Source organism: Podarcis vaucheri (genome assembly GCF_965113315.1).
Source record: "Podarcis vaucheri genome assembly, chromosome: 5".
Lineage (NCBI taxonomy): Eukaryota > Metazoa > Chordata > Lepidosauria > Squamata > Lacertidae > Podarcis > Podarcis vaucheri.
This window is the reverse complement of record NC_138763.1, coordinates 17903022-17921063: the sequence shown is the minus strand read 5'-3', so window position 1 is coordinate 17921063 and position 18042 is coordinate 17903022. Positions and strand designations below refer to the sequence as shown.

Sequence of the window (18042 nt, the reverse complement as noted above, 5' to 3'; positions counted from 1 at the left end):
TGTCACTTAAAATCTTGTACAAAAGGAATGCTAACCTAAAATATTGCATTTGTATAAAACCACAAAGACTTCTAAGAGAAAAAATTTAAATTATGTATACAGTGGTGCCCCGCAAGACGAATGCCTCGCAAGACGGAAAACCCGCTAGACAAAAGGGTTTTCCATTTTTGAGCTGCTTCGCAAGACGATTTTCCCTATGGGCTTGCTTTGCAAGACGAAAACGTCTTGCGAGTGTTCCGATTTTGTTTCGCTCCCCCCCTTTTTCTAAGCTGCTAAGCTGCTAAGCCGCTAATAGCCTTTTAGCCACTAATCCGCTAAGCCTTTAATAGCCGCTAAGCCTTTAATAGCCGCTAAACCGCTAATAGCGCTAATCCGCTAATAGGGTTGCTTCGCAAGACGAAAAAACCGCTAGACGAAGAGGCTCGCGGAACGGATTAATTTCGTCTTGCGAGGCACCACTGTACATATAAAAAGGCCTTCTCTAGCAACTAAACATTTTCTTCTTTTTTTCCAAGCAGATGCCATTTTGCAGCTCAAGCAAGAATCACATTTCCCCTCGTCTATGAGCCTTTGCTGCCACAGCGCCACCTTCCTCTTCTTCCTCTTCCTCCTCTTCCTCCTCGTAGTTCTCATCACGGCTTTCTTTACGATTATTTTCCTCTTTGACTTCTTGCTCTTGCTCTGCACCCTCACTCATTTTTTCTTCAGCCTGGCAGCATGAGAAAATAATAACCCCAGAACAAAGATAACAAAAGAGAAAACTATTCAGCTTTTTGGAAAACATGTATTTGATGATAAAACTCTGCAGCATTTGCTATGGCGAAATATTTCTTCACACACACACACACACGTCACAGCACAGAACAAAACAGGATTATTGTGCTACTGCAGGCTGTTGAAATTCTATGATTACTAAAGCCTTGAACCGAACTATCCTCTGCTGGGGGAGATCAAGTTGTGACAAACAGCTGGAGCAACATATTGTGCTCTTTTAAGACTCCCTTCAACCCTATTGCTATAAATTCTTCTAAAAAGAATACCAATAATTACACTTGAGGTTTGGGCCAATTAACCTGTCCAACATTGTCAACTGATCACATATTGTTTGACAAAGGTCAAATAGTCCAGGGAAACAAGAATGCCCTGGTGTTCTTTCCATTGCATCACGGAGGCCGTTCAATAGCAACTGCAAGAGCGCAAGCTGCTTGCTCCTCAGCCTGGAGTAGTCGGGGTCTAGGGCCATGTTCAAACAACCTGCTTGCAGCACAAAACATGTTGTGTTTCCTCAAACCAGAATCAATCGTGCTCACCCTCAAAATGCTGCTAGATTGATTCCAGATCCTGCTGTCCACAAAGTTGGGTGTGATTACTTGATATGCCTTTTGAAAAGCCTCCTCTTCTCTTGACTAGGTGACCCATGCCTTCTCCTCCTTGCACATGCCCCAGGTGAATTGGCAAAGTGGCAATTACAATCTTCGCATATGCTTACTCACACTGCCACTGGGCAGGTGAATGAACACACACACACACACACACACATTTCTGGGAGTGCCTATATCTGTTTTCAAATGAGCACACTGTGGGGTAATGCGGAATTAACCCGTGATGAGCTTTCCTTTCTGGAATGAAACCAGTTTGTTATTTTTCTCATTTTATACGTAGACCAGTAGTGTTATGCAGACATCTCTAACCTCAATATTCAAGGTGCAGGAAGCACACAAAGCCTCCCTTAACCACCCATTTTATCAAGCGTCCCCCATCTACGCAGTGTGCCTACATTTTCATCATTTTCGCCGTATGGCTCCTCGCCGTTGTGATCCAGCTCCCTCTTCTTCTCCTCGGTCAGATCTCCCTGGGCCTGAAAAGAGACACATATGCCCAGTTGGAAGGGAAGTAAGAACCCATTTGATGCCACCTAAGGTTTTGTGGCCATTTATTCATTGCATTTATATCCTGCTTTTCTCTCTCTGTGGAACTCAAGGTATTGAGAGCAGGTGGTTTTTATACACAAACAATCCAGTCCAACATGACTGCACAACCTCTTTGGATAATTAGTTTAATTATCCTCCTCATTTAATCCCCACAACAACAACAACAACCCTGCAAGGGAGGTTAGGCTGCTGAGAGGCAGTGACAGGCCCAAAGTCACCCAAGGAGTTTCATGGTTGAGTGGGGATTTTGAACCCTCATCTTCCTCATCTCCCAGTTCGGCACTCTAACCACTATGCCACACTGAAGACATACCTTTGCAATGCATAATAGAGGAAGAAAACATTCGTTAAATACATATGCATATAGGAGGGCCCAAAGTACCTTGACCTGCAGAAAAAGGGGGATTTCTCCTCCTATCTCCTAGAACAGGGGTCTGCAACCCGTGGCTCCGGAGCCGCATGTGGCTCTTTTACACCTTTGCTGCGGCTCCGGGGTGGATACTAGCGAGGGGAGGAGGCGCATTGTGCGCCCCGAAACTCCCCACTGTGGCGGGCGCTGTACTGGCTGTGACGCCGCACGGGGGTGGTGCGTGCGTTGGTCACGCACCGTCCCGACGTCACCTTCCTGCCCGCTGCGGCTCCCAGGTTTTTTTTCTTCGGAAACGGGTCCAAGTGGCTCTTTTTGTCTTAAAGGTTGCAGACCCCTGTCCTAGAATATGCTTTGGTTCATTTCGCAGCCGCAAGAACTCAATTGTACTCAATATATTCCATTTTCTTTCTCCCATATCCTACAGGGAAGGGCCGCAGTTGAGTGTACAGCAAATCTCTTTCTTTTAAACTGTTTTTAATGTGGTGTGTTTTTTTATTTTAAAAAATGCAGTAACCAGCCTTGGGACCGTATGGTAAAGAATGGGTAAGGAACTTAAATAGTAATAATACAGATATATGCTGGCAATTAAGAGAGCTGTTGCTTTGGCTCTTGTCGGTGTTACCATACTTTTCCGTGTATAACATGCCTCCGTGTATAAGACATCGGGGACTCAAATTTAAGGAAATGGGGGGAGATGGCACAGAGTTGTTCAGCTTTTGGTGGGGGGTTACCCAGGGTTGTTGGGCTTTTTTAAGGGGGGATTGCCAAAAATCGCCTCCTGTCTGTCCCATCACCAGCAGAAGCTGCCAATCGCCCAACCAACAGCCAGAGCGTCAGCCAGTCAACACCACCCATTGACGCAGCAACCAATAACACACACAATAGCCGCTGACAGCCATGGCAACAACCAATCAAACGTCCACCCTATGCACTACCCATGTATAAGATGACCCCCACATGATTTTTAAAGAAGAAGATGAAGAAGAAGAGGAGGAGGAGGAGGAGGAGGAGTTTGGATTTGATATCCCGCTTTATCACTATCCGAAGGAGTCTCAAAGCGGCTAACAATCTCCTTTCCCTTCCTCCCCCACAACAAACACTCTGTGAGGTGAGTGGGGCTGAGAGACTTCAAAGAAGTGTGACTAGCCCAAGGTCACCCAGCAGCTGCTTGTGGAGGAGCGGGGAAGCGAACCTGGTTCACCAGATTACGAGTCTACCACTCTTAACCACCACATCATACTGAAAAAAACATAGACTTATACACGGAAAAGTATGGTACTTACCACATTTTTAGCACATTCTTCCTCCAAAGCACTTGTGATGCATACATTCTGCTCCCCCGCCCAGCTATAATCCTCACAACCAGAGAAGTGTGTGTCCTCAGGTTCCTTACCTCTTCTTCTCCCTCTTCCTGGTACTGCTCATCCACATTGTCTTCTTGCTGATCAGGGTTACCCACCATCTGCAGACAAACACATTCCATAGCTAATATCTCCAATATCACTCAAAACCATGCACTGGCTTACTTATTGAAAATCAATTCCAGGGCATCCAGGAGAGGCATAGCTACAAAAAAAAGAAGAAGGATGCAACATGGCAAGGATTTGATTTCCAATGCTCACCTTCCACCAGGAGGTCTGTGCAGGTATAGTTTTGTTTCGTCTTTTAACAGCAATTAATGTTCCTCTACTGGAGTTTATAGTTAAGAAACCAACCATAGTTAAAGCTAGCCACAGTTTTATTACAACCAGGGCTTAGTCACCCTGGACTCCCTTTGGGAGCATGGTATAAATCTAACAAATTAAAATAGATTTGTGTAACATAAACCCAATATTTCTACATTAGCATGCACTCAAAGGAGCTTATGCATTTTGCAATCAGTGAGCAAAAGTGACAGATAATGGATGCAATAATGGAATACTAAAAGGTATAGTTTTTGTAAAATATGCAGGGATTTATGACATGTAAAATGAACCATGGAAAGAGAAGAATGATATCTTAAGGATGTAAAATTAGTATTTTAAGTTGTAAAACAGAAAACTTAATAAAATTCTATATATACAATGCAAAAAAGTGGCTACATTAAAAGGGGGCCTGGAAGAGGCAGAAATTACCATTTAAAAGCAGTAGTAAGGAAAGACATGCTTGCAGCATAACCCTATATGTGAGAAGTAAAATCGGCCGTGTTCAATGGGGCTTATTCTAAACTATGCTTTTAGCATTCTTTTGAAAATGGTCAACGAAAGGCAAAGCATTTAAAGCACATAAAAAAAATCCTGGTTACAAGGGAGCCCATTGCAACAATAAAGACTCGTGTCAATGCAACATTCACTGTGGTTAACGGGAAGAAGGAGCAATTCCAGAGCTCATTCTTGAACATTTAAGCTTAATAGGACACTACCCAGAAACCTGACATATGCTGCCCTGAATAGGATCATGAAAGGTAAAGGTAAAGGTACCCCTGACCATTAGGTCCAGTCACGGACGACTCTGGGGTTTGGGTGCTCATCTCGCTCTATAGGCCGAGGGAGCCGGCGTTTGACCGCACACAGCTTCTGGGTCATGTGGCCAGCATGACTAAGCCGCTTCTGGCGAACCAGAGCAGTGCACAGAAACACCATTTGCCTTCCTGCCGGAGTGGTACCGATTTATCTACTTGCACTTGATGTGCTTTCGAACTGCTAGATGGGCAGGAGCTGGGATCGAACAACGGGAGCTTACCCCGTCATGGGGATTCGAACCGCCAACCTTCTGATTGGCAAGCCCTAGGCTCTGTGGTTTAGACCAGGATCATGAAAGAAAGGTGTAAATAAATGAAAGAAATCAGCTGCGGCAAACTTCACATGTGGTCATTTTAGGAAATTATTCTTGTTGCAATTGGAAGGAAGGTGTGGCAGAATGCAAAGCAGAGCAACCCCATGGAAGCCCATGTCATGGGAAACTCACTTTTGTCTAGAAAAAAATCCTCAATGACCAGCAAACAGGTCAGGCGTTGTAATGCATTGTGTGTGAGGTGAAATGCCTATTTGAAATGGCTATTTCATACATGCAGGTCATCCCTTGAAGCTGCAGCCTTTGTTTGAAACAGGGCCTCCACTTGATAGCGATGGCCTTTTGTATACTGACCACTAAATGTTCTTCCATTTCAGGGTTCCCTTGTTTTGGGTTATTCGGCTTCAGTTGCTTATTCTCATCAGGCAGGTTCTCTTCCCTCTCCTGCTCTGCTTCCTCAAACTCATCTTCCCCTTGATTGTTGGGATCATCAGCTGGGTTGACATCATCCCCGGCTGTCTTCTGCATTTCAAGAGAATTTCAGTAAAGAATAAAGTGCATTTCACGACAACGTCGCCTTAGGTCCATATCCAACACATCACTCAGATCTGATTTAGATTTTCAAGAGCAGGCAAAGTTACAATCTATGGGTTGTACTCAATGAAGCCCTATTCAGAGTAGACTCACTGAAATTTAGTCAGTCCCATTAATGTCAACGGGTCTACTCTGAGTAGCATTGGTACTAGATACAACCTTACATTTCTGATTTTTCATTTTTTATTTATTTATTGAATTTATATACCGCCCTATACACGGGGGCCTCAGAGCCATTCACCACAAGGAGACATATACCCAGATGCAAATCTCCAGCGGCTGCAAATTAAAAAGTCTAATGGGCACCCAGCCAACTCTCAGCTGTTGAACTGAGTGTATGGGATGGCAGTTTAGAGGCCTTCACCCAAAGGCCGCAGGATCAGGGCCAGACTTCTTGATCCTTACAATAGCCCTGTGAAGTAGGTCAAACCAGGAGAGAAACTGACTTGCAAGTTAGCACACCCAGGGTAATTCTTTACAGCATCCACTCCCAGTCAAGGGGCACCACTATAAGAGGAGCAAGTAGGCAGGTGCTCACTGTGTTAAAACTGACAGGGCCATACTGATCTGAGCACATCTCTTCCTACTTCCAAGCTTGATCCATCAAGCCTGTGTAGCATAGCAGCTAAGAAAGCCCAACAGAGACTCCATCTCCTCAGAGTATTGCGAAAGAACGATGTCAATCAGCATTTGAGGATCTCCTTCTACCGGTCAACAACAGAAAGTGTCTTTTCATACTGCATAACGGTGTGGTACACTGGTTTGACATCAACTGATAGGAAGTGCCTACAGAGGCTGGTGAATACAGCACAAGATATTATGGGCTGTCCCGTGAATCCGCTGGATGAAATAGCGGAAGAAAGTTGCCTCTGGAGAGTGAGGAAAATCCTCAGGGATGATTCACACCCTGGCCGGCACTTTCTTGATCTCCTGCCCTCAGGCAGAAGATATAGAAGCATGATTAGTCGCACCAACAGGGTCAAGAACAGCTTCTATCCGTTGGCTGTTAGGCTGCTGAATGAAAAGATAACAACAGGGAAACTGACTTTCGGATTTGGTGGGTGTGCGTCAGTAAACAAGGGGCATTAAGACTAAGAGTGGGGGGTGTTCGTGTAATCTCACTGTATACAAGTTGTACAAGTGACAATAAAGTATTTCAATATTTCAATTTCAATGTTCAGCTGCAAACCAGGAACCCCTTGGAGACAATCTCACCCCTGCCATGAACTTAAGAAACTGCCTTATAAACAAGCCATCCTCTCTCACCTCAACCTTCGCTATGTGGAGAGAATAATTGCCTGTCTTGCCAAGATCAGCTGGCTTTATTGCTCGCTCTCTCTCTCTCTCTCTCTCTCTCTCTCTCTGTGTGTGTGTGTGTGTGTGTGTGAGAGAGAGAGAGAGAGAGAGAGAAATGCTTGACTGCAGTCTAAATTGAGCTATTAAATGGCTTTTGTTTTAAATTCGTTGCAAATCACATTGAAGTAGCATTTGCTTAGAAAGGCAGGATATAAAACCTAAGATAAAAGCATATATATGTAAAACAAAACATGGAACACTTTGAAGACATGGAAGTGCTATATAAATACTAGCTGTTATTATTCGTACTTCCTTCCTAACTCTTCCTTCCTTGAATTCTGAAGAAACTGATTTACTATTTCGAGATATGGCAAGATTCTTGGCCTACATTTTTGTTCTCTGATGTTACCACACCCCATTTATTTGTTTGTTTTATTGCTTTTAAGACAGGACCACCAACCTCAGAGCCAACTGATGAGGAGGGCTCAGCAATGTACTGCTGAATGGGCTCCTGGCCACCATCGTAGTTTTCCCAAAATGCAATGCTCCAAACATTCTGTGGAACTGTTGTTTTTCTTTAAAAAAAAATGGCTGCCACAAAATACCTGGGGAAACTTAAGATGGTGGCCCCAGTCGGTGTCACCGACAATCCCAGGCGGTACCTCTAGGCCAAACAAGCCTTGCTTCTGCCTTTGTTACAAGAAAAAGCACATCCAGCATGGTGCTTGACACACAATTACTGATTTAGCTAGATTCATGTCTATTGATGTCTGTTATAAAATTGCAATTTTAAAATATCAATGTATGCTATTCCCACTCACCGGTTCTTCATTCTGCTCGCTCTCTGCTCGGTGGTCCAGTTCATGATCCTGTTGTCCGTTTGCATTATTGTGGTCTTCTTCCTCCGCTTCATCTGGGTGCTGGTTCTGCCGATCGTAATCTGATCAAAGGCAATTCAGATCATTCATTCAGCCCTCCTTCCATTCAGAAAGGCCGCGTAAGCGGAACACAGTATTTGTAAGCCACGAAAGGAACAGCTTCCATGTGCAATTCAAGATGTATGAAAGTTGGATAATGTAGACAGGGAAAATTTCGGGACAACAAGATAGAGGTGAATGAGCCCCACCCCTTCTCTACTGGCCATGAAATCCAGAAATAAGCCAAGCTAGGCTTTACCTGCTTTAAATATGGCCAACCCATTGATTGCATTTTCAATTACACACATGTCTTATTTCAAAGACAGCGTTAAAGACAAGGGTTGGAGAGAACGTCACTTACTTTCTTCTTCTTCCTGGGCACCTTGTTCTTCTCCTTGCACAATATCCTGATCCAGGTTGTCGTAATGGGATTGGTGACTGGAGAAACATTATACAAACGGGTTAATTCGGATTCACAAGGGGATTTTTATTGTTGTTAAAACAGGGGCGGAGAACCTATTGCCCTCCAGAGGTTGCTGGACTACAACTCCCATCAGCCCCTGCCAGCATGGCCAGGGATGATGATGATGATGATGATGATAGTAATAGTAATAATTTATTATTTATACCCCGCCCATCTGGAACATTAAAAGCTTCCCTAAACAGGGCTGCCTTCAGATGTCTTCTAAAAGTTTGGTAGTTATTTTTTCTTTGACATCTGGTGGGAGGGCGTTCCACAGGGCGGGTGCCACTACTGAGAAGGCCCTCTGCCTGGCCCCTGTAACCTCACTTCTCGCAGTGAGGGAACCGCCAGAAGACCCTCAGCGCTGGACCTCAGTGTCCGGGTAGAACGATGGGGGTGGAGACGCTCCTTCAGGTATACTGATGATGGGCAATGGGGGTCCAGCAACAACTCAGGGGCACACATCCTTGTGAGAAAAGATGGAAGACCAATGCTTGCCATTTGCTCCTTTGCTGGGGTCTGGGCCAGCTAGGCACCTCTTTGTATTACAGAGTGTGTTGGTGGGGTAGGTAGCCTTCCGCCATTGTGGGTTGCACCTCCCACTTTACATGTTTTGCCACAGCAACACAATGCACCCATGCGGAAGTACAGGGCCATTGCTAGCTGCACTGTGAGTGTGAGATGGCAAGAGAGGGTGCTCTTTCATGAGTGGGAAGGATAACCCAACCCAGGACACCAAGTGAGTGCCCCCCCCCCGAACACACACACACACTCCTTTTTCCAGAATCCTCTGCAACGCGCAGGGTTTCCATGAGGGGAACTGTGATAATGAATGCAGACTGGAGAGACGCATGTATGCAAAAGCTCTCACTTTGAATGGCTGGAATGTCGTTCAATATAAAAATGCTAATAATAATAATAATAAATTATTATTTATACCCCACCCATCTGGCTGAGTTTCCCAGCCACTCTGGGTGACTCCCAATCAAGTGTTAAAAACAATACAGCATTAAATATTAAAAATGTCCCTAAACAGGGCTGCCTTCAGATATCTTTTAAAGATAGAATAGCTGCTTATTTCCTTCATATCTGAAGGGAGGGCGTTCCACAGGGCAGGTGCCACTACCGAGAAGGCCCTCTGTCTGGTTCCCTGTAACCTCACTTCTCGCAATGAGGGAACCACCAGAAGGCCCTCGGCACTGGATCTCAGTGTCCGGCCTGAACCATGGGGGTGGAGACGCTCCTTCAGTTATACAGGACCGAGGCCGTTTAGGGCTTTAAAGGTCAGCACCCACTATTCCACCTACTAGGCTGGCATGTGGCCCCTGCAAGACTTCCCTAGAGGGAATGTGGCCCTGAGTCAGGAAAAAGATCCCCTGCTTTAAGGCAATAGAATGCAAAAAGGATTCCTGACAGCAGACACTTGAAAAGCCAGTTTGTAGGCGCCCATGGCGAACGCCATTTTCTAAATGCTTGCTGACAGGACATGGTACAGGTCAAGGAATGGCCCGCATCTTTATCCTGCTCCACTGGCAGCAGTGGAGAAGTGGATCGGCCTGCACCTCCTCATGGGTAGCATATTAGCAGCCTGACCCCCCCACAAAGGCCCTGACCTCCCAGCAGGGGTTTGAAGAAAGTACCAGAAGGTTCCAGAAGGTTCTGGCAATTCTAGTCACTGTCAAAGTCTGAGGCAACCTGAGCTAACCTCCTTTCTCTGAGGCCGACAGGAGCCAAAAGTGCATTTGAGAAAGATAACCTTAGGCGGTGTTTAAATTGCTCTTCGCCCTGCTCTGCCTGCCTGCGCAGTGTCAGCTCTCGCTCCTGAAGCTGCTGCTGCCGTAGCAACTGCTCTTGTAGTCTCCCCTGGTGCAGAGACTCCTGGTGTTCTCTGAGCCGATTGGCCTCCTCCGCTCGCTGGACGGCCAGCCGCTGTTGTTCCAGCTGCTCCTCGTAGGCAGATTTGTATCGGGTTATCGTCTTCACCTTCGGTGGTTCCTGGGCCAAGACAAATAGCTTAAAGTAAAGACCTAAGTAAGAGAAGGCTTAAGTAAATAAAGGCAGAACGAACTGCAAGAACAGTAGCTCAGTGGAAAAGCATAGGCTTTGAAGGCCCAGGGTTCAATCCCCATCACCTCCACTTAAAAGAAACATGTAGCACAGGGGGCAGAAAAAACTTGTTGCAAGAGCCTGGAAGCCACTGCTAGTTGCTGCTGGGCTATACAGACGGAAGGGACCCCTACAGCCATCTCATCCAACCCCCTGCGATGCAGGAATCTCAACTAAGGCATCCATGACAGATGGCCATCCTACCTCTGCTTAAAAACCTCCAGGGAAGGAGAGCCCATCACTTTCTGGGTCATCGTGAGGATTAAAAAAAAGGGAAAGAGGATTAACCCCTCCTTGAGGGGGAGAAAGGGAGAACGAAATATTGCAAATAGATTAAAACAGTAGCCTTTTGGCCACTGTTTTGGCCAGGACCCTCCTTTATCAACGAGATCAAAGCATTTCAAGCGTTCCACCACAACTTCTCCCCCAAATCCCAGAATCTCTTCCTTCCATAGATGAAAGGACCAAAAATAATGGAGGGAAATGACAGGTGGATGCCCAGTCAGAAAGAGGGCTTGAAAGAAAACCTAACTCTCTCTCTCTCTCTCTCTCACACACACACGGGAAATTTGGGATGCTTTTAGCCAGGAAACCCTCTAAAGTTGGGCAGGAGCCCCAGGGGAAATACATTTCACGTAACGATTTGAGCATCCGCCAAGACTCTGGGGCTGAGGGACACTCATGAGTTCTAATGAAGCTTGAAATACAGGATGACTTTGTTAGTCAGATAAACACCAACAAGGTCCTGGGCTGAAACCAAAGGAACAAGCAGATTTTTGCACCCCTGAGACATGACCCAGAAGGCAGAGCCATCTCTCCGAGATTCTATTTACAGCTCTACACAAAACATGACCTGTATGCACTGTACCCTTGAGATGCTCGGTTCCTTGAGGCAGGCTGCTTGCAGAATTAAAATGGCCTGTCAAAATATTAGGGCACATCTGGATGCAAGGAAGAGTGCTCTGGACTCACAAAGGTAAATGGCAAGAACAGATTCTGCCACCAAACGCAAATATACTGCCTGCAGATTGCATACAACTTGTAAAGGGCTCTTTTATTATATTGCCGCTTTTATTTTTAATGATGTTTCCAGCTGGGCTAAAAGCCTTAACAAATTTAATTGAGAGGAAGTTGCCTTATAGAGAGCCAGACCAGCAGTCCACCTAGTTCAGTACTGTCTACGTTACTGTCTTCAGCTGGTGGGTCAAGGACCTGCTAGTGGATCATGACCTGATCCAAGGTGGGTCACAACAGGAGCACTGCCACCATGCAAACATATTGTAAAAGGCTGAGAAATGGGTCCCCTAAATGCATGTTTGGGTTAAAAGTGTGCCATGGGTGTGAAATGTTTGAAGATACCTGGCAGCAGATCTCCAAGGTTTCTGACAACAGTCACCCCTCTGGTGATGCCAGGAACTGAACCTGAGACCTTCTGCATGCAAAACATGTTCTCTACCATTGAGCTAGAGGGACGCAGGTGGCGCTGTGGGTTAAACCACAGAGCCTAGGACTTGCTGATCAGAAGGTCGGCAGTTCGAATCCCTGTGACGGGGTGAGCTCCCGTTGCTCGGTCCCTGCTCCTGCTAACCTAGCAGTTCGAAAGCACGTCAAAGTGCAAGTAGATAAATAGGTACCGCTCCGGTGGGAAGGTAAACGGCATTTCCGTGCGCTGCTCTGGTTTGCCAGAAGCAGCTTAGTCATGCTGGCCACATGACCTGGAAGCTGTACGCCGGTTCCCTTGGCCAATAAAGCGAGATGTGCGCCGCAACCCCAGAGTCGGTCACAACTGGACCTACCTTTACATTGAGCTATTGTCCCTCCACTTCCAGTGAGAGAGTCACTGCAGTGCGCCCTACAGTGCATATAGAATCATAGAATCATAGAATCATAGAGTTGGAAGAGACCACAAGGGCCATCGAGTCCAACCCCCTGCCAAGCAGGAAACACCATCAGAGCACTCCTGACATATGGTTGTCAAGCCTCTGCTTAAAGACCTCCAAAGTAGGAGACTCCACCACACTCCTTGGCAGCAAATTCCACTGTCCAACAGCTCTTACTGTCAGGAAGTTCTTCCGAATGTTTAGGTGGAATCTTCTTTCTTGTAGTTTGGATCCATTGCTCCGTGTCCGCTTCTCTGGAGCAGCAGAAAACAACCTTTCTCCCTCCTCTATGTGACATCCTTTTATATATTTGAACATGGCTATCATATCACCCCTTAACCTCCTCTTCTCCAGGCTAAACATGCCCAGCTCCCTTAGCCGTTCCTCATAAGGCATCGTTTCCAGGCCTTTGACCATTTTGGTTGCCCTCCTCTGGACACGTTCCAGTTTGTCAGTGTCCTTCTTGAACTGTGGTGCCCAGAACTGGACACAGTACTCCAGGTGAGGTCTGACCAGAGCAGAATACAGTGGCACTATTACTTCCCTTGATCTAGATGCTATACTCCTATTGATGCATCCCAGAATTGCATTGGCTTTTTTAGCTGCCGCGTCACACTGTTGGCTCATGTCAAGTTTGTGGTCAACCAAGACTCCTAGATCCTTTTCACATGTACTGCTCTCAAGCCAGGTGTCCCCCATCTTGTATTTGTGCCTCTCATTTTTTTTGCCCAAGTGCAATACTTTACATTTCTCCCTGTTAAAATTCATCTTGTTTGTTTTGGCCCAGTTCTCTAATTTGTCAAGGTCGTTTTGAAGTGTGATCCTGTCCTCTGGGGTGTTAGCCACCCCTCCCAGTTTGGTGTCATCTGCAAATTTGATCAGGATGCCCTTGAGTCCATCATCCAAGTCGTTGATAAAGATGTTGAATAAGACCGGGCCCAAGACAGAACCCTGTGGCACCCCACTAGTCACTCTTCTCCAGGATGAAGAGGAACCATTGATGAGCACCCTTTGGGTTCGGTCAGTCAGCCAGTTACAAATCCACTGAGTGCTAGCATAGTCAAGACCACATTTTACCAGCTTCTTTACAAGAATATCATGGGGCACCTTGTCAAATGCCTTGCTGAAATCAAGGTAGGCTACATCCACTGCGTTCCCTTCATCTACCAGGCTTGTAATTCTGTCAAAAAACGAGATCAGGTTAGTCTGACATGACTTATTTTTCAGAAATCCATGCTGACTATTGGTGATCACAGCATTCTTTTCTAGGTGCTCACAGACTGTTTGCTTAATGATCTGCTCCAGAATCTTCCCTGCTATTGATGTCAGACTGACTGGGCGGTAATTATTTGGGTCCTCTCTTTCCCCCTTTTTGAAAATAGGGACAACATTTGCCCTCCTCCAGTCTGCCGGGACTTCGCCTGTTCTCCAGGAATTCTCAAAGATGACTGCCAGTGGTTCTGAGATCACATCTGCCAGTTCTTTTAATGCTCTTGGATGCAGTTCATCTGGCCCTGGAGACTTGAATACATCTAAACTAGCCAAATATTCTTGTACTATCTCCTTACTTATTCTGGGCTGTGTTTCCTTTGCTGAATCATTTGCTCCAAATTCTTCAGGTCGGGCATTGTTTTCTTTATCGGAGAAGACTGAGGCAAAGAAGGCATTGAGGAGTTCAGCCCTTTCTGTGTCCCCTGTTTGCATTTCACCATCTTCTCCTCTGAGTGACCCCACTGTTTCTTTGTTCTTCCTTTTGCTACGAACATACCCATAAAAGCCTTTTTTGTTGCTTTTAACCTCTCTAGAAAGCCTGAGTTCATTCTGTGCTTTAGCTTTTCTGACTTTGTGTCTACACGTGCTGGCTATTTGTTTGAATTCCTCTTTGGTGGTTTCCCCCCTTTTCCATTTTTTGTACACATCCTTTTTTAATCTTAATTCAGTTAAAAGTTCTTTAGATAGCCACCCTGGCTTCTTTAGGCACCTTCCATGTTTCCGTCTCATTGGTATTGCCTGACGTTGTGCTTTTACTATCTCCCTCTTAACAAACTCCCAGCCATCATGAACTCCCTTTCCTTTTAGTATTGCTGTCCATGGGATCTCACACAGCACTTCCCTAAGTTTTATGAAGTCGGCTTTCTTAAAGTCAAGAAATTGAGTCCTAGTATGCTTGGCTGCTCCTTTCCGCTGTATAGTAAACTTCAGAAGAGCATGATCACTCGCGCCTAATGATCCTTCCACATCTACCCCACTAACCAGGTCATCGACATTGGTTAGGACCAGATCTAAAATGGCTGTTCCTCTTGTTGCTTCTCCCACTTTCTGGACAATGAAGTTGTCTGCAAGGCCAGTGAGGAATCTGTTTGACCTTATGCTCTTGGCTGAGTTTGACGTCCAACAAATATCCGGGTAATTGAAGTCCCCCATTACTACTATCTCCCTTCCTTTTGCATGCTTGGCCATCTGTTCCAGGAAGGCATCATCTATGTCCTCCGTTTGGCTTGGGGATCTATAGTAAACTCCCACAATGAGGTCTCTGTTATTCTTCTCTCCCTTAATTTTGACCCAAATGCTCTCACTTTGGCTTTGAGGTTCTAAATCTTGGATCTCTTCACAGGTATACACATCCCTGACATATAACGCCACTCCTCCTCCTTTCTTGTCTGGTCTGTTTCTCTGAAATAGATTGTATCCCCCCATTATTACATTCCAATCGTGGGACTTATCCCACCAGGTTTCAGTGATGCCTATTATGTCATATTTAGTTTGCTGTACCAAGAGCTCAAGCTCATCTTGTTTATTTCCCATGCTTTGCGCATTAGTGTACAGACATTGAAGTCCATTAATCATTCCCCCGTGTCTCTTATTTAAGGATTTTTTCCTCCCACCATTAGGTCCGCGTGCTGTTTGCTCCATTTGGTCTATGACATCTGGATGATCATCTTCATTAATTGATAAACTCCTACCTTCAGGAGCACTGTCTCCCTCCCCCACATTAGTCAGTTTAAAGCCCTCCTGATGAGGTTTCTGAGATTTTTGGCAAAAACATTTCTCCCAACCATTGTGAGGTGCAGCCCATCACTTGCCAGAAGTCCATCTTCAAGAAACTGCAGTCCGTGATCTAAGAATCCAAACCGTTCCTGTTTACACCATTTGGGAAGCCAGCTGTTCACTTCCACTATTTTCCCCTCTCTCCCTGGGCCACGTCGTTCAACTGGTAGGACAGACGAGATGACAATTTGTGCATTTAGTTGCTTCAATTTCCTGCCGAGAGCCTCGTAGTCTCTTTTGATCTTCTGGAGGCTATTGCTTGCAGTGTCATTGGTTCCCACATGAACCAAGAGGAAGGGGTAATTGTCAGTGGGTTTTATGATTCCTTGCAGTCGTTCAGTTACATCTTGGATCTTAGCCCCGGGGAGACAGCACACTTCCCGAGACATCTTGTCAGGCCCACAGATCACTGTCTCTGTTCCCCTCAGTAGGGAATCCCCTATCACCACTACACGCCTCCTCTTGGGTTTGGTCGGGGTTCTTCCGTGAGCTGTCCGTTCCAAGGTCGCCTGCACATTCCCTGAGGACTGACTTTGCTGCTCGTCTTCATATACCTGATCGACTGTAATGAGGGAGAGATCCTCAAATGGAGTATGCTCTCCGTCTTCCATGCTAGGGGAGAGGACCTCAAAGCGATTGTGTATTTCTAAACAATCAGAGTGAACCCTGGGCCTCCTACTTCTTTGAGTTACGTTTCTCCATATATCTGGCTCCTGTGTTGGTGAACTAGACTCCTTCTCAGGGGAGTCCCCTGTCTCCTCCTTGGTGGGGACGGTGTGCTCTGTTGCTTCCAAGAAGAGCTCCAGCTCTCTAATTCTTTGGAGCGTAGCTACACGTTCCTCCAGTTGCTGGACTTTGTCTTTTAAAAGGGCAATCAACATGCAATTGCTGCAGGTAAAGCTGCCTGCAACCTTTGGCAAGATGGCAAACATTGCGCAGGAATCGCAGGCGACTGCAGCTGTTCCCCCCCCCTTCCATCTTGAGATCGTGTCGTTGGGGGTGGCTACAGAGGTCCTCCATCATAAAAAGCTTGAAGACAGGACAAATAACTTCCCCCACACAAAAAAACCCTAGGTCTCCCCCAACAAACGTTTGAGACTAGTTCCCCTAAATCTAAAAGATGGGTATAACTGCGCGCGCCGCTGCCCTACAAACTCTGATAAGCTCCTCCCACAGCTAATCCCCTGCCTCAACAGAAACCCTGCCCCCTCTGACCTTTACACAGGGAAAACAGCTAATCAGCCACAAAGAAACACACACACAAGAAAACATATGTATGTATGTGTATGCATGCATGCACACACTTATATAATACTCATATAATTCCTGGGCCAGGAAGCAACACAACGCTGGAAAGAAAAGAGTGTCCGATCTGCTTCATTGACATAACCAGGCCCAAAGTCCCTTCTGGCTCCTGCCCACGATTCCTGTTGCCTACACCACTTATGGCATGCATGATGCAGGCTGCTTGGCCACGAATTAAAGCTGAATAAATGTTCCAGCTGCTGCCTCTGCCAGTAATGCAGCTGGATTTCAAATTGAGCACCAGCTAAGGTGACAGTCTAAACAAGGCGGAGGATGAAGAGAATAGGGTGGGGTGCCTGCTATTTAAGCACACAAAAATGTGTTTCGAAAAAGGAATCTAGAAATTCGCTCTGGCTTCCAGTGTCCCGGGGTGATGAATGTGATTTCTTTTTTGAAAGGTTAATAGAGAGATAGTGCAACAAGTTGCTCCCCCACCCCCACCCCTCCTCGCTTGCAAATTTTAGAAATGGAAAGACAACTAGTGTTACCAACTGCATCCGTCACACAGCACATTCTGTAAGATATAGCATGCGCTGCATTTCAAAGTGGCACGATTCCCCTTCCAAAGTGTGGCCGGGTCTGCGCACATCAAATTAATCAATAGGGTGACAGCGACAGCATCGCACTGGCAGGCTCCATCCCTTGCCCTTTGCAAATTGCAGCACACCCCTCTGGTCATGGTGTGTGCAGTGCCCCAGCCTCCATTCTGAAAGGGTTTGTTTGTGACTGGCAAAGCAAAACTAGCTATAAATTGTTTCAAGCCCCCCTCTCTCTCCCTGCTGCTTAAATTGCAATTCCAAACTGACTTACTGAGTCCCGATAGATTTAATGGGGCTTATTTCCTAGCTGGTGTGTTGAACAGTGCAACCCCGCTGAACACAGAGGGGTGCTATTACTATGCAAAGCATGACAGTGCTCTTATTTATGTGTCTATTTCACCAACAGCTCACCTCCGAATGATGGTGTTCGCCCAGGGTGTTGGCTTCTTCCTCGTCAGCCTGCCCTTTCTCCTTCCATTCATGCTCCAAGTTGCCTTGGTCAAGATCCTCTGTCAAGCGTTCAGGCTGCCCAGCTTGCTCCATCTCTTCCTCCTCGAGTTCCTTCTTGTGCTCCTCTGCAACCTGTTCCACACGTTGCTCCTCGTCTTCTCCCGCCTCTTGCTTCTGCTGAATATTGAGTTCCCGCGGCGGGTGACCTTCATTGGCTTTTCTTTCAGGATGAAACGGCTCGGCTCTGCCTTCTCTTCCTTCCAAGTGGATTCCTCTGTTGGCTTCTTCTCCCCCCAGTGGCTGATCACCATTTAGCGTAATCTGCAACAGTGCAGAATATTAAACTTCAAATGGCCCATTTCAAAGACTTT

The 18042-nt window shown here is 46.1% G+C and overlaps 1 protein-coding gene across 2 annotated transcripts in view; it reads right to left on the bottom strand.

Annotated features, from left to right (window-relative positions):
- Positions 1–442: 442 nt before the first annotated feature.
- Positions 443–18042, bottom strand: part of GOLIM4 (golgi integral membrane protein 4) — a 56211-nt gene continuing 38611 nt past the window's right edge. The window contains exons 8-15 of one of the 2 annotated variants that reach the window (XM_082224160.1): positions 17633–17992; positions 10100–10338; positions 8242–8318; positions 7785–7903; positions 5428–5595; positions 3695–3763; positions 1778–1858; positions 443–709 (exon numbers count right to left, since the gene is read on the bottom strand). In XM_082224160.1, coding sequence (XP_082080286.1) covers positions 545–709; positions 1778–1858; positions 3695–3763; positions 5428–5595; positions 7785–7903; positions 8242–8318; positions 10100–10338; positions 17633–17992 — 1278 coding nt within the window. In that variant the 3' untranslated portion in view covers positions 443–544. The remainder of the gene's footprint in view (positions 710–1777; positions 1859–3694; positions 3764–5427; positions 5596–7784; positions 7904–8241; positions 8319–10099; positions 10339–17632; positions 17993–18042) is intronic. The other variant, XM_082224159.1, reaches the window with a different exon arrangement.